At 50.0% G+C, this 16,437-nt stretch overlaps 1 protein-coding gene across 5 annotated transcripts in view; it reads left to right on the top strand.

The window, feature by feature from the left end:
- The first annotated feature begins 6,204 nt into the window (after positions 1 to 6,204).
- PRAM1 (PML-RARA regulated adaptor molecule 1) overlaps positions 6,205 to 16,437 on the top strand; it is a 28,770-nt gene continuing 18,537 nt past the window's right edge. Inside the window, exons 1-3 of one of the 5 annotated variants that reach the window (XM_037885973.2) lie at positions 6,205 to 6,445; positions 9,388 to 10,072; positions 15,940 to 16,006. In XM_037885973.2, coding sequence (XP_037741901.1) covers positions 6,443 to 6,445; positions 9,388 to 10,072; positions 15,940 to 16,006 — 755 coding nt within the window. In that variant the 5' untranslated portion in view covers positions 6,205 to 6,442. Of the gene's footprint in view, positions 6,446 to 9,387; positions 14,613 to 15,903; positions 16,007 to 16,437 lie in introns of all 5 variants that reach the window. The other 4 variants (XM_043535857.1, XM_043535858.1, XM_037885974.2 and 1 more) reach the window with 4 other exon arrangements.

Here is a 16,437-nt window from a genome sequence, read left to right as displayed (position 1 = left end):
TGGCCACTGGCCACCCCGCAACAAGAAGAATGGTCTTAGTGCTGACCATAGCGAATTATTACTAACATGTTTAGAGAGCCAGTTTACACACAGGTTGCAGAGTCGCAGCCGAGTTAGTCTGTGTTTGCAAAAAGAAAAGGAGGACTTGTGGCACCTTAGAGACTAACCAATGTATTTGTAAGAAGAGTCAGGATGAGCTCCACCCTGACATCTGGTGGTGAGGTGTGGCAAGTTGTGGAAAAGAACTTCAGGGGCTGATCTCATTTGCATAGGCACAACCACCCCGCCTAGCATGAGCCCATAGCTGTCCAAATGGTCACTTTGGCTGCTGTGGGATCCCCAGTGTCTCTGTTATTGGGGCAGGAAGAATAAATTGTTATTACCCTGACTATGGGAACTGTGCTTCATAGAATCATAGAATATCAGGGTTGGAAGGGACCTCAGGAGGTCATCTAGTCCAACCCCCTGCTCAAAGCAGGACCAATCCCCAATCAAATCATCCCAGCCAGGGCTTTGTCAAGCCTGACCTTAAAAACTTCCAAGGAAGGAGATTCTACCACCTCCCTAGGGAACACATTCCAGTGTTTCACCACCCTCCGAGTGAAAAAGTTTTTCCTAATATCCAACCTAAACCTCCCCCACTGCAACTTGAGACCATTACTCCTTGTCCTGTCCTCTTCTACCACTGAGAATAGTCTAGAACCATCCTCTCTGGAACCACCTCTCAGGTAGTTGAAAGCAGCTATCAAATCCCCCCTCATTCTTCTCTTCTGCAGACTAAACAATCCCAGTTCCCTCAGCCTCTCCTCATAAGTCATGTGTTCCAGTCCCCTAATCATTTTTGTTGCCCTTCGCTGGACTCTCTCCAATTTATCCACGTCCTTCTTGTAGTGTGGGGCCCAAAACTGGACACAGTACTCCAGATGAGGCCTCACCAATGTCGAATAGAGGGGAACGATCACGTCCCTCAATCTGCTCGCTATGCCCCTACTTATACATCCCTAAATGCCATTGGCCTTCTTGGCAACAAGGGCACACTGCTGATTCATATCCAGCTTCTCGTCCACTGTCACCACTAGGTCCTTTTCCGCAGAACTGCTGCCTAGCCATTCGGTCCCTAGTCTGTAGCTGTGCATTGGGTTCTTCCGTCCTAAGTGCAGGACCCTGCACTTATCCTTATTGAACCGCATCAGGTTTCTTTTGGCCCAATCCTCCAATTTGTCTAGGTCCCTCTGTATCCTATCCCTGCCCTCCAGCGTATCTACCACTCCTCCCAGTTTAGTATCATCCGCAAATTTGCTGAGAGTGCAATCCACACCATCCTCCAGATCATTTATGAAGATATTGAACAAAACCGGCCCCAGGACCGACCCCTGGGGCACTCCACTTGACACCGGCTGCCAACGAGACATGGAGCCATTGATCACTACCCGTTGAGCCCGACAATCTAGCCAACTAGATTGGCTTGGAACTGTACTAGGCCTTTTGTTATGATGGAGGGACTCACCATCAACTAAGCAGCACTCGCTAGGCAAGGGACATGGGTTCCAAAACTCTGTGAATAGAGAGAGGCTGGGGACAAGTATTAATACATGGTGGTATGGGCCTCTTGGTGAGGGCCTTATATGCTAATTGCATTGTTTCCTCTCTCCACTGTGGAATATCAGAGCTAATTTTGATTCCATTAGAAGTCTAGTTACAGGCTGCTGAGCTCACTTTGGGCTAATGGTGCACCAGCACTGAGGCTCCCCTACTACAAGCTGAATTCTCCTAAGAGCTGAAATCACTGAGTGTTGTGTTAAGTAGTGGGGGGAGCCTGAAGATATATTGTGGAGCAGTTTGCATGGAGTGCCTTGTGGACAGGCTGGTGGAGCAGTTCATAGGACGGCAGGAGCTGCTTGTGGGATGCGGAGCGGAGCAGTTCGTGGACTGGCTGGTGGAGCAGTTTGTGGGACGGTGGGAGCTGCTTGTGGGGAGCAGAGTCGAGCTGAGCGAAGCAGTTTGTGGGGCGGCTGGTGGGGCGGAGCGGAGCGAAGGCCTATGGAGCTGTGGGGCGGTCAGTTTCAGATCATGTAAGGTGCCCCTTACCTCTCTCTCTCTCTCCCCCCCCCCCATCTCCACCCAGGTTGGGAGGTAAAGCTCTGCAGATAAACTTTTGAACTCTGGGGCTGCCCTGACCAGGGACAGAGACTTTTGGGTCATTGGACTTTTGGGACTTTGGGTGATTTGGGGTTGCTGGACTCAAGAACCAAAGGGAAAGGGCATGCCCCAATTTGCTTGGGATGGGTTTTTTTGCTCATGGGTTGTGTTATGAATCCTGTTGGTGGTGTTTCCCCAACATAATGCCACATTGTTTCTCTCTGTTATTAAAAGGCTTTTTGCTACACTCAGACTAGGTGCTTGTGAGAGGGGAAGTATTGCCTTTTGGAGGCGCCCAGCGGGGGTGGTATATATTTGTCCCAGGTCACTGGGTGGGGGCTCGAGCCGGTTTGTATTGTGTTATTGGAATGGATCCCCTAGATATTGAACCCGGCCCTTGTTGCTGCCAACTCTGACGGCAGAAGGGTTACATATTTGAACATAAGCTTTCGTGGGCTAGAGCTCATTTCATCGGATGCATTCAGGTTCCTAATGGTCAGGGCTACAAGAGGAGGGTATAACAGTTCTTCATTTTAGGGTAACTTTGTTTTCTGTGGGTCTCTTGTTGTTCTTGTGCTGCTCCTTGGGGTGTTTCCAATGCTTGGCATCGTGCAATAATAAACTAGTGCCCAGAGCTCTATCTTGGTGGAGAAAGGCCATTTGAGAGGTTTTCTGGAGCTGAGGCAATTCTTAAAGCACATGTTCAGTGCTTTGTTAAATTGTGATCTTAATGCCGTTGAGCACCATGGGTCAGATATTTAGGGAGCTAAAGATGCAGGTTGGTGCTCAATGGGGTTTTCAAAAGCAGCTAGGCATCCCCATGGCGCTTTAAAAATCTGCCCGTCTCCTCAGAGTTTTCATCTCCGGACTGGACTACAGATGCCAGAATTACCTTGGGCCCTAGTTACAGCAATTTTCCAATTGCAACTTCTCAGATCCTTTCTTTCCAGTATTTCATTAAAATATAAACCTCAGGGGACAGGAATAAGCATATGAAAACCAGCAATATTTCATAGTAAAGCCCCTTGGAGGGCGGGGGAAGGAAAGTATTTCCAGTATTTGGGGAAGGGCCTCACTGTATTTTCCACTGAATGCATCCGATGAAGTGAGCTCTAGCTCACAAAAACTTATGCTCAAATAAATTGGTTAGTCTCTAAGGTGCCACGAGTACTCCTTTTCTTTTTACACACACTTGGTATATTTTGCTGTTGTTTTATCATTTTTCTTAGCTTATCCTAACATGGCACCGCCATCCAGACTACAGGCCTGTGCACTGTCGAGAGCTTGAATGTGCTCAAGTGAAAAAAAGCGGGCACTTTAAATCTTTTAACCAGCAAGGTGGTATAGCCACCAGCCAGCTGGCAACTGCCCTGCTCCACAACTCTCCATAAGCCTTCCCATCCCCCACTTTTGGCACATTTCCAACCTCTCACTGTTACTAGAACCCCCAGTCCAGTGCTAGGTCACTCACGCAGCATGTATTATTTGTTTCCCAAATGTCAGTTAATGTGTCCAACCCCACAGAGGCAGGGCAGTCCTGTTACCCCCCATTTTGCACAGAGAACTGAGGCTCAGTGAGATTAAGATCAGAAGCAGGTGACAGTTGCAGCTGATCTGTTTTAACTGTCTCAGCCAATATCCCATGGGAAGTCTCTGGTAAGCCAGGGACAGAGCCCAGATCTCAAGGGGAGCAGGTGTATGAAGCTACTTCCTTGATCACAACCAAGATCATCCCTTTCCTTCCTATAGGCCTTTTCCTTGGTCATTGCACTGACTTTTTCATAGGTAGCTATCTGCTATCTGCAGTGTGTCTCGGTGCTTCAGAGAAGTGGGTATGCCGGGTAGCTCTACTATGCACACAAGGTGGCCTGTGGGAAGGGTTGTTTTGCTCTGGGCGAGTCCTTGATTCTGCTCCAAGCTGTCAGGTACTTGCCCTACCTGTGCGCAGAACAATCTGACTTTTTGGGTAAGTTTTAGAAGATGCAAATCTGCAAATCTGCTTTTAAGCAAAATCTGCTTTAACGGAATTGACAAAAAAAAAAGTCCTGATGTGGAACCATACTGTCCTCTCATGGATCAGCAGCAGGGTTTAAATAGAGGCCTTCAGATTTACATCGCAGACAGGCACCCTTCGAGCTGGCACACACTTTGCTCGTGAGCTAAGCGATTATTTGCTCAACAGCAGTAAAAAGGGGTTGGAATCAGGATTCCTGGGTTCTGTTCCTGGCTATGGGAGGAGAATGAGGTCTGGTGTTTAGAACAGAGAATGAAAACAAGGCCTAGCACATTCATTTCAAAAAGCAGTGTAGCTATGTGGAGGAGACTGGAGTCTGCCATATTTAAGACCTTCCAGCTCTACCAACAGTGACTTTGGGCAACTGCTCTAAAATGAGGGAAAGGATAACGGAGGACCCTAAGGTAGCGCTATAAGAATAGACGACTGTGAGCTCACATTATCATTACATGACAGCATTAGGGGAGGCAGCATGGTCCAGCAGTGCGTGTGCTAGGCTGGGACTCCAGATACCTGAGTTCTTTCCCTGGTTGTGACACTGCAAAGTCACTTAATGTTTCTCTGTCTGTAAAACAGGGGCATTGATACTGGCCTCCTTTGGAAAATGCTGTGTTAACATCCCACTCAGGAACAACTCCCTGCCCTGGCAACACAGTTGCTGATCACGAATGCCCTGTGCTCTCTGCAAATCTCATGATGCTCTGAGGAGCAGGAGCAGTGCATTCAGTTTGGCCATTATAACACTATATGACTCACTAACAAAACTTGCCCAGATAGTCACCCACAGGAGTGCAACCATCTCCCTGTAGTATAAAGAGAGAACCTGAGACATGAGGCATGGTATAAGGGGCCTGGAGTGAAGCCTAAGGCCTGAACTAAAGTCAGGCCCTGCTGATATAAAGCAAAGTTAGCAAGAGTCAGGCCCTGTTATAAAACAGATGCCTGTTTACAGGTGCACTGTTCGGCACAGGAACTTGGCAACAACATGGCTTGCGTTCCAAAAACACAAGCACTCTTAGGCACTAGATATTCACATAAACACATTCCAGAAGGGTGGTACCAGGACACCCTGATACAAGGTTATGGTATAAACACACTCCCCAAAGATAATACAGGACACACTGACCCCTCCTAAAGAGCTGGTAGGATGACAGGGTGATGGCTGGAGATGTTTTGATCGAGCCAACATGTACAAGGTAAAGGGTGGGAACTAACCGCATCAGTGGGGCAGAATGTAACTTGGTTGTATCAGCATAAAAAAGGGGCCACAGAGGGGGTGTCTTTGTCTGGCCTAGTGGGGAGCGGAAGATCCTGTCGCTCAGTGAGTGGAGTCCATTGTCACGGGCACACATGTATTAGTGGCCCCATAGAGTCTGCCAGGTACTAGTACTCTGCTTTCCCAGCAATAAACCTGGCCGAGCACCTTTGCTACTAAACCGAGTCTGTGGCCTTCTTGGGCAGTTCAATCGAGATCTGCTGTACGGGCTGTCTGCGCAGAGCTGGTGCAGCACACGGAGAGAACAAACGCAGCCAACAACTGATAACACGTACTTCAACTTCAAATCAATATAAACACAGTTCTTACATCCAAAGGAGAGCTAAGGGAAGAACTGAGGGTTTGGTTTGATGGCTGAACTGAAAAATCCAGAAAAAAATTTGGTTAGTCACAAAACAAAACGGAATTTTAAAATTTTTTCTTGACAAAATGAAATAATTCAGGTCAAAGGAAACACTGCGAATGTTGTCTTGAAATGAAATGCCAACATTTTCTACAAAAGTTTCAAAGTGGTTTGTTTTGAAAATGTCAACACAAAGCATCCTGACATTTGCAATTTTGGTTTTTGGGGTTTTTTTCAGACGAACTATTTGCCAAAGTTGACCCAAATTTGCAAATAATTTTGGACCCTGAAAGATGCATTTTTTGGGGTGAAATTTCTATTTGCCAGAAAAAAATTGTCCAACTCTACTCCAAAGAACCAAGGCTGTGTAGCTACGCCCAGCTCAGTGTCAGCAGGACCCGGTGCTACCACTCTGGCACCGACTGAAGCTAGGTCAGAAAGAGCTGCTCCCCCGCCCCTCGCTGCTTTTCATACAGACCACAACTACTTCCTGAAGTTACAGTCGCTTGTCACACACCTGGCAAAAGCCTTTGTTTCAAGATGCAGTGAAGGCAGAGGGTGACCAAGCTACATACAAATGCTGGATCCCAACCTCCCACGGGCAATTCTGCGTGAGGATATTTGACTCTACATGGAGAGAGGGAGAGAAGCAAGCGCCTGGTGACAGAAAATGGTGAGTAATTTACTGTGTCTGAGTTGTTCACACCTGGTCTGTGAGGAACACAAGGGCAGGAGAACAGGCCACAGCCAGTGGGGCAGGATTCCTCCACAGCACTAGGAGAGATGGAGTGTCTTATTGCCAGCCAGACTCAGCAAGAGCAACACAGGGTGAGCCTTGCTCCAGGTCAGAGGAGCGGCAAAAAGCATTGTGCAGCACATCCCCGTGGACAGTAGGACTTTTGCATTTGTCCAATGTGGTGCACAAAGAACCACCAGAGGATATCAGATTGCTTTGCAGTGTGAGATGTAAACCAGATGGGGATCACTTCACTCAGCACTGAAATGCAGCCACCTTCGGGTCAAACCCAGAAGCTGGATAGAGGCACACAGCAACACTAAACAAACTAGGTCAAGATGTGATGTCTTTTTCAAAGCTACACTCTAGTTCAATCACAAGCTGTTGGGCTCGATGCAGGAATCACAAGACAAAACTGGCTTGTGGAGGGCATCAGACTAGTACAGGGGTTCTCAAACCGGGGGTCGGGACCCCTCAGGGGGTCGCGAGGTTATTATATGGGGGGTCGAGAGCTGTCAACCTCCACCCCAAATCCCGCTTTGCCTCCACCATTTATAATGGTGTTAAATACATAAAAAAGTGTTTTTAATTTATAAGGGGGGGTTGCACTCAGAGGCTTGCTAGGTGAAAGGGGTCACCAGTAAAAAAGTTTGAGAGCCACTGGACTAGAAGATTGGGTCCCTTCTTGCTTTAAAATCTATGAAAGCAGAGAAGATTACTGTACACGAGTGACACCAAAGAGGCATTTAGTGAGGTAGAATACAACAACCTGAGTTGGAATTTGGTCGGGATATGGGGGTATCAGCAGCTTTAGCTCATAACTAGACTTTTTTTCCATGCTTTTTTTTCTTTTGAATTCATGAAATGGCTGCAAAATGGACATTGGCGTGGTTCAAAAAGCAATTCTGGGTCAAATATTCGCACTTGTGAATCTTGAAAAAGCTGGTTTATACAGTTGCTTCTTCAGAAGCCACCTGGCCTATGGGGGAAGTAAAGACTTGGAGGAAAGATGCCACGTTCTGTCTCCATCTGTGCTACTGCTGGCCTGTAACAATACTCATCTTGCAACTGCTGGGGATAGTGGCTACTTCCGTGCCTGCTCCCCTTGATGTCAAAGAAAGCTGGGAGTGCTCCCGGCTTTAGAGATCAGGCAACTCATTTAGGTGCCTACATTTAAGAACTCAAGTTTTAAAATTTTGCCTTTAACTTCTTTGTGTCCAATCCCTCATCTGTAAAACTAAATCGCGTACAAGTACAAAGTACAATTTAAGTCTGGGAGTAGCAGGGGGAAGAGACAGATCCGATGGCTTTGGGAGAGCAAATCCAAACTTGCTGATTAGCTGTTTTGTAAAGGGACAAAATAGGTATTGCACGGTCTGGGAAATGACTGGTGGGCGGCTCACGAGATGACCCCTTTGTGGGGATGCGGTCCATGCTATACAAAATTTACAATTACAAGCTTTACAAAATTCCAACTACATTACACCTGCTGCTCTCTGGCATGCACTAGTTTGGCAGTGCTACCCCAAAAGCAATCAAGGCAGCCATTCCCCGGGGATTGCCAACACAGAGGTTTCTAGGCCATTTGGGCAGCTCTGAAATGCTGTTGTAGAGGCCAGCCCCTCACTGGTGCAGTTACTAGCCTGCCTCACTTCACAGTGTGTGCTCAGCACAATAGTAACCGCACAGGAAACTCACCAGGCACTGCTCTGAAAAGCGTGGGGAGCTCCTCCCACACAAACACAGGACTCGCTCTCCCAGATGGCGGTGACAGCAAGGGCAAGGTGACGAGCAGAGGCATGCAACTGGGACTGCCTCTGCCTACAGCTGCAGCGGTCACTAGTGAGGCCATGGTTCCCAAAGGGCAGCCTAAGCTGACACCCTTGAGTCAGGCTATTGCACCTCCAGGCTTTGCAAAGAAAAATGCAACTGGGGTACAAGTGAGCTGCCTGCTAGAGCCATGGTCAGTCAGCTGCACCCAGGAGGGAATTTTTCAAAGGGGTGTGTGACCCAAGGGATGCACCTAAGAGCAAGCGGGTTTTAGGGCACAAATACTTTGCACTGGAAATTGCACTTGTAATAGGGTGCAGCCGACACCAGCAACTCTGCATTACCTGTCAAGAGAGGCCCAGCCACGCAGCAGCCAACGTCTCCAGGCAGCAGCGGGCTCTCGGTTCACACGGCGGCCAGGCTGACAGGTTCCCTGGGAATCGCTTTGCAGCAAGATGGTCCCAGAGGGACCAGGAGCAGGATGGAGAGGGAATGTGGCTGTCTCCTGACTCCCCTCATTTTGCCATTGACTTCAATTGGGGTTGGAGCAGGACTGGGCCCTTTGCTCCCTTCCAAACTCTGTGTAGTGTCTGGATACTAAATTCTACTCTTCGCTCTGTTGGTGTCAGCGTGAAGTAACCCCACGGGGTCAGAGTGCCCCTCCCATTGGAACCCCTTCGGAGGGCACCGCGGGAGAAGGAACAGAGGAGAAAAACTCCCCGAGAGTGACCCATGGAGCTTCTCCAGGTTGTTCTATTGGGGGTGGGTGCTTATCTTTGCCCCCATCCGCAGAACAAGCAGGAGGTTCAACCCTGAGATTATTCAGCCACTGCCATCAGCATCGAGGCCCCGCGGCTCCACAGCCGTGCCAGGGCCCCGTTGGCTGTTTGGACTGTAGGCTCTTTCTCTCCAGTTTTGTGCAGATCCTTACATAATGGGGCCTCTAGTTGTTACTATAATACAAAGAATGATCGTTTGCCAGGTGGGATGTGAAATGTTTGTGGTTTTGATTAATTTTACTCCATGGACATTGTCAGGGTGATTGCCTAGAACTGTCCTGAATGATCCTCGGACACATGTGGAAATTAATGTTGTCTATTCTGTCCTAGGAAGGAGAACGTGTTAAGCACCTACGGGCCAAGTTCCAAGGGAACAGGCAAAAATTCCCTGAAATGAGCAACAGGCCAGGGAGTCAGCTTGCAGCCTCACTTGCAAAGGAGGAGACACACGCACTTAAACCTGGATCTGAGAGGGACCAATCTACTAAATTACCCAAAACCAGGAGGATAGGTTTGAAAAATGCTCCTTTATGTCAGGATGACGTTCCAGGCTTGGGGCCCCTTTGTGAAGACCCAGCATGGGTGGCTAACTCCAAGGATGGAAATTCTATGGAATCCAGCCTCCACCCAGCCGTTCTGCAAACAGGAATACGAGAGGCACCCCCTGAACAAAAGGGCACAAGGTGGAATTCAAACCTTCCTGAGAGAAGCCGGACTCAGCAGACCTGGCCACTGATCAAGCATGCTAGGAATCAAGGGGTAAATGCTGGTGCCCCCCTGGTTCCTGCCAAAGGGACAGCTGTCCCATCCCTACTGGACACTCCAAGAAGCATATCAGAGAAATGGCAACCTAAGGTTCCTAAGAGAAAGCCGCTGCCACATGCAACAGCACTGGGAGTCAAGCCAATGAAACCCCAGCGCCCTCCGGAGGTGGATCTGGAGGGGTTCTGGAAGGCGGCTGCTATCAGAGCACATGCTTATCCTGCACCAGAGCCAGGGAGAGGCATGAGGCATGGTATGTACAGGAGTACTTTGGTTACATGCGAACCCCCAGGCAGCTAGAGGAGAGCGGCCCTACAGGATGGGGAGTCACTAGTGCAGGAAGGAAAAGCTGCTGAATTAGGATCTGGAATTCCTTTGAGTGGAAGGGAAAGATGCAGTTCTGGGAAAGAAGAGGCGGGTTTTATAAACATAACAGGATGGGGGAAGAACTAGAGAGGAAGTCGATCCATTAATAAATGAGGAGATGGAGGAAATTAATGAGGACTCAGAAATTACTGAGATGCTGTGCTTGTTTTTGCCTGTAGCAAAAGAAAGACCAGAGTGGTGCCTAGTTAGGAAGTGAGCTGGAGAGAGCTGCTTACACACTGGTTGGCTTAGGTAGGGTTACCATACACCCGTATTTTCCCGGACATGTCCGGCTTTTTGGTTCTTAAATCACCATCCAGGAGGAATTTTTAAATATCTAAAAACGTCCGGGATTTTGCCATTATTATTTTTCCCCAAAGAAGAGTTGATCATTCAAGAAACAGAGTGAATGCTGATTACTCAAGAGAGTGCCCGTTTTTTCCCCCTAGCTCCCAGCGCTTGCGCCGCAGAACAGCTGTTTCGTGTGGCTGGGAGGGAGAGGGGAGAAGGGAGAATGCGGCGCGCTCAGGGGAGGAGGCGGGGCTGGGGCGGGGATTTGGGGAAGGGGTCCAATGGACAGGGAGGGGTCAGAGTTGGGGTGGGGACTTTGGGGAAGGGGTTGGAATGGGGGCAGGAAAGGGTGGAGTTGGGGCAGGGGCAGGAGAGGGTGAGAGCAAATCCCTCCCCCCCCCCCCAAGGAGTGTCCTCTTTTTTGAATGTTCAAATATGGTAACCTGAACTTAGGGAACTAATGAACTTCTCTGTAGCTGGCAGTAACTCACCGGGAACAGTCTCCCCCCAGACAGCCCTGCATGCTCTCTGATACTTCTGCGTAGCGGGTGGAATTGGGAAGGGTACTCGGAGCCAGCAGGAGCATCCGAGTGGGGCCCAGACAGTGTCATGTTCCTGCTTTTTGTGTCCAGCCTGAATCGCCAGAAGCCACCTTTGGTATTAATGACTGCAAAGACTCTTGTGTTGGCTCAGTGTGGCAACACTCCTCCCCACGTAGGCAGGGAACAGTGCTCTGCTGAGGTCCTCAGGGTCTAAGCAACTTGCATAAGATCACTGCCCCGCTGATCTTAGCTCTTTTCCAACCCCCTCATTCCACAAGCTTGCTGGGGGCTTTGCTGTTCCTCGCACTGCTCTGAAGGATGGGCGTTGGGCCCTTTAGCCAGTTCATGCTCCGTGTCTTACACTTGGGGCAGGAACCCTGGAGCCTGTGTGGAAGTGGTGGTGCCACGGGTGCCCGAGCTGTGGCCTTGCCCCCTGCTCCCCCTCTTCCCCTAGGGCCCTGCCCCTTGGCCAGGCCGGAAGCCAGAGGCTGGCCGTGGCAAGAGCCACCCAGGGAACCAGAGCTGCTGTGCGGAGCCCTGAACCCTCGACCTGCGCTGGGCAGGGGACTGGGGTGCCCGAGAGCAGGCCCCGACCCGTGCCTCCACTCCCAAAGGTGTGCCGCCCAGCTTAGCAGCTTTCCTACCATGAAGTGCAGCCCCTGCTGCCACTCTGCGCCTGCCCAAGGCTGCTGCACCCATGTGAAAAGGTGGACAGGCATGGCCCTCCAACCTCCCGATTCTGGCGCCCCTGACTTGGGGCCCTCCTCTGAACTGCACTCTGCTGGTCTCAGGTACTTCTGGCCTCCATTGCTGTAACATCTGAGCACATCACAATCATTCGTATATTTATCCTCGCTACATCCCCTGGGGTAGTGCAGTACTGTTATAGCCCTTGTACAGATGGGGAAGGCAAGCAAAGAGAGAGTGAGTGACTTGTGTAAGGTCACACAGACCCTATGTGGGGGAAGCAGGGAATCAAACCCTGTTCTTATGAGTGTTAAGGGGGTGCCCCTAAACACTGAGCCTAAATCCATACCATAATCAGGAGCCTAAATCCATACCATAATCCTTGTGTCAGCCACGCTCTTCTCCTGCATCAGTTGTAGTGCATCCCTGGTGCATTTTCACTCTGAGATGTCTTGCAGACAGGTTCCTCATTCGCTATCATTAGAATCTTTTCCTTACAGGTTTCAGCTGAAACAAATGGTTTCTGTAACTCTTTTACCACTTCAAAGTGTAATTCTTACATGTACAGCTCAGTGATAAGAATCATCACATAACCTTAGTTTGATTTCACACTGTTGCAAAGCTGGGTTTCCTTCTTGTCAGTAATTGGTGCAGTTATTAGGTCACATGACAGTCCTTTCTGAGACAGAATTTCCTTACCTGGCTGTTTGCCAGGGTGCACGCTTCACGGTTTTCCTGGTGTTCTATCTGCCCCTATAATACTGACTATGGCTACATCAGGTGTGCTGGCCTCTTTTGCCTTCATCCAAATGGACCTTGTTTTGCTACCCGTGCAGTCAATAGGCTTTTGTAAAAAGGTTTATCTCCATCTCTGGACATGTCTCTCTGCCCTCACACGCTGGCTATCACACAATAATGATGCACAGTAATCTCAATGCACAATAGTTTCTGCATTGTCCTCTTTTCCTGCTGTTTGTCTTTTCTTTTCTGTGCAGGTGTCCCCCCACTACATTACTGGTTTTGCCTTGGTTGGGCTGAATTCATTTTTCAGGCACAAATTTATAATGTAGCGAATCTAGCTTGGCCTCTCCTCACATCTGAGCCCTGGCATCTGCATCTCTTGTGTCCAGTGCCATGTCGTCTTGTATCAGTTTACCATGCAATGACCAGACATGCCTGCCAGCTGATCCCTGGGTTTGGAATGTCCCTGGCCAGTTGGGTTAAGTGCATTCATACAGTACGTTCCTGGATGGCTGGAAGAGCTTCTCCTGCGCTGCCAGGGGCTCTGTAACAGCCTGCTGCTGCGCTCCAGGCAGCATGGGAAGCTGGTAAATATGGGAGCAGGCTGTTCACAGCAAGCCTTACCGAAGGAGCTCCCTTGTCCAGTTCACTTGCAACTTCACAGGCTTCCCATTGTGGCTGAAGAAATGCCTGGCTTGCCCTCTAAGGGAACTGGATTTATTTCCGATCACTCAAGCTTCCTCACAGCAAGTCCAGCCCTCTCTGCCTTCATGCCGTCTTTGGTCTGGAAGCTGATTTGTTCTTTACTTGGGGGTCTAAAAACACTCAAATCGTCCCACGTTTCAGCAAAGGCATTTCAAACAGCAGTGCTACTGTCCTGGACAGCCACTAGGGGGTGCCAGACACTGGTACTCAATGCCCAGTCTGGGAGCTGGGGACCCAGGCGTGTGCAGGGTCTGGCGGGGGGAGGGAGTCAGTCCAGGGGAGTGCTGGATATAGGAAGGCGGTCAGTCCAGGGGCGTTAGGGAGCTGGGCCCGGGGAGGATCCATTTCTGGACAATGGAAGGGAGAGAGCTGGAATGAAGCTATAATAGAAACCCCCTCTAGAATGAGATGGGCTGAGTGTGATGTGCGTTGTCATTGCAGTGCTCACTGTTGTAGGCTCTTTCACCCATGGGGGGCGGGGGGAGGCTGCGCCTTCCTGCAGACTTTCTGGGATTTTTTCAATGCAAGTCAGTACGATCTTGGATTCCGGTGTACGGTGACGTATGGCCTGTGGTAGGCTGGCAGTGGGGTCATCAGGGAAGGCGAGCCTCTTTCACTTTCTTCTGAGAACTGTAAGACTTAATCGCTGCCAGTGATGCAGTCTTCAGGGTTCTGGTTTAATAGCAGTTGGGAGCTGTGCCAGGGGCAGAAACCCCCGACCTTAAAAAGTAGGGACTGTGCTGCTTGGACACCATTGATCACTCTGGCCACTAGACCTGCCTCTAGGCCAGTACCGCTTTTCCTTTGGTCCATAGGGAGAACTCGGGTTGTGTGGGGTAGCTACACTTCTGTGTGACCAGCTCCGAAACCGTTGTGATGATGTCCTAGTTTGGGCAACTGCCCCGGTATGTTCTGCTCCGGGGTCCAGCCAGGGCACCCACTCTAGGCTCCAGCCCCTCAGCCATCACCTCTCTTGGGTGGAGACCAAGTCTCTTGCCCTCCTGACCAGGGTTGTTCCAAGCTGCACACTTCCCTGCCTACACTATGAGTTCCCCAGCAAGTCAGACTGCCTCAGCCAGCCTGCTTGGCCTTCCTTCCTCAGAGGCTATCAGCAGGGTAATTGCATCATTAGCAGTCAGCAGACAGCCCTTTCTAAGGGTAGTGTCTACACTACAGCTTATGTCAGAATAACTTATGTGGCTCAGGGGTGTAGATAAACCACGCCCCTGAGAGACATAGGTTACACCCACAGACGTGCCGGCGTGGGCACTGCTGTCAGTGGGAGAGCTTCTCCTGCTGCCCACAGAGGCGGTTTTATTACACCAACAGGCGACACAGCACCCGACTCATTCACTGCAATGCACCGTACAAGCTGTACGTCCAGTGAACTCCCCCAGCGCCTTTCTGCACTGACTGTGGCCAGGTCTACATGAGACACTTTTGCCGGTAGAGCAATGTCAGGTATGTGATTTTTTTGCTACATTTCTATGCCAGCAAAAGCCTTCGTGTAGACACTGTTATGCAGTTAGAGTGGCATAAAAGTGTTTTTGCAAAAAGTGGAAACCCACTCTTTTACCAGTCTCAGCTGCATCTCCACTAGGCGGGCTTGCCGGCATAGCTATTCCAGCAAACCCTTCCTAGCATAGACAAGGGCTTTCTCGCTGCCTTTTCTGTCCTTCTCCCAGGGCCAATGGAGACGGGCTATTAGGGGTCAGTTCTGCTCTGTTCCCACATGCCCTGAAGCCTGGCCTCTCCCTCCCCTCTTCCCAGGGCTGATGGAAGCTTGTGGTGGATGGAGTGTGAAGCATTGGGGGGGGGGTGTTTGTGGTTACTGCACCTTGAAGGACTGGCACACAGTGTTCCAAACGGTCACAATTTTATCTCACAAATGAGGTGATATTTAGTGCACTTCGTAAAGCCCCAGCTCATGGGTCATGCAATCAGCTTGCATTTAAAAAGAAAAGTAGCTTTCTAGCCCCAATGTTTTTTGAGGAAAGCTTGAAAACATGGCCAGAGAGTGACTTAAAAGAGCAACAGCCATGAACAAAAAGAATTTATTAGGATTATTTATTAGGATTAAAAAATCCTCTTGTGATTTTTAAGCCAATCTTGAGATTTTGGGGGGCCTGATTCATGGTTTTTCATTGCTTGGGGTTGACGATGCTGTATAGAGACATGTCATTGGACAGTGGCTGCAGTTGCAATTAGTTGGCTACTGAACCCAAGATGGAATGAGTGGGCTGGGAGTAGCTTTTTACTTGGGAGCCCCTCACTGTGCTAAGGAGATTTGTATGTATTGTTCCAAGCCAGTGAAAGTCCTTGTAGTTCATCCCAGGGGCGGGCTTGGCTGAATAGAATTCCTGGGAGCAGTGATGGGTGGGAGCAGCCTTTTAATGGGAGACTTTTTGAAACAGCAAGGTGACTGGTGAGGCAGCATGATTAAGAGACCGGAGCACTGCCCCGGCCAGGAGACTATGGAGAAGTCCATGACTGTGCCTTCCCTAGCGGGCTGGTTTGGGCACAGACCACATCTCCCTTCTTTTCCTCCCCTGCTTTCACGGCCCTCTCCACTGGGGAAGGTGGCACGACCCTGCATACAGAATGGTTGGGGGCAGATCTGGAATCTAAATACGAGTTTCTTGGTGGGGGTGGAGGTTTGCATTGCCCTGACAAACCCAGGAAACTGGCTTGAAGCCATCAGTGAACTGGCTTTCCCCTCTACCCCTCCCCGTCCCCACAACCTTTGCCATAGGTCACCTGAAGCCAAATTCTGCTGTGTCTTCCCCAGTCCGACTTGCACCTCAAGCTGCTTCATCTCCTCGTGTCCCGAGGTCAGCGGCGGAAGTACTGAGATGGTAAATCTTTCTTATTCTTGCTTTGCACCCCCAGCTGCAGGATGGGCTGCTGCTGACCAAAGGCCAGAGCTGCGGATACAGTCCAGCATTTTCAGAAGCGGCCCCTGAGGTTCTGGATGCTGCAGTTTCTGGGTGCCAGATGTGAGACACCTCGGGTTGGATTCCCCGTTGGACAGTCATTCAGACCAGAGCTCAGTGCCGCCATTCTGCTATGGGGGTGTTTCACACCCACGGTGCACAAGACTAAATGGCACAAGCTGCAGGGCAGAGGAGAATCAGACCTCCGGGGTGTGATTCCTCCGTGATGCTGAGCACCGTGATCTCCAAATGAAATCAATGGGAGCGTCCAGAGAGTAGTAGCAGCCCGAGGTGTCTCATGTGGGAGACCTAGTCACTGGGGGACCAGATAATTTTGAAACCTCTGGCGCTGG

This window comes from Chelonia mydas, chromosome 25 (assembly GCF_015237465.2).
Source record: "Chelonia mydas isolate rCheMyd1 chromosome 25, rCheMyd1.pri.v2, whole genome shotgun sequence".
Lineage (NCBI taxonomy): Eukaryota > Metazoa > Chordata > Testudines > Cheloniidae > Chelonia > Chelonia mydas.
The sequence above is the reverse complement of the archived record's forward strand: the minus strand, read 5'-3'. Positions and strand labels throughout refer to the sequence as shown.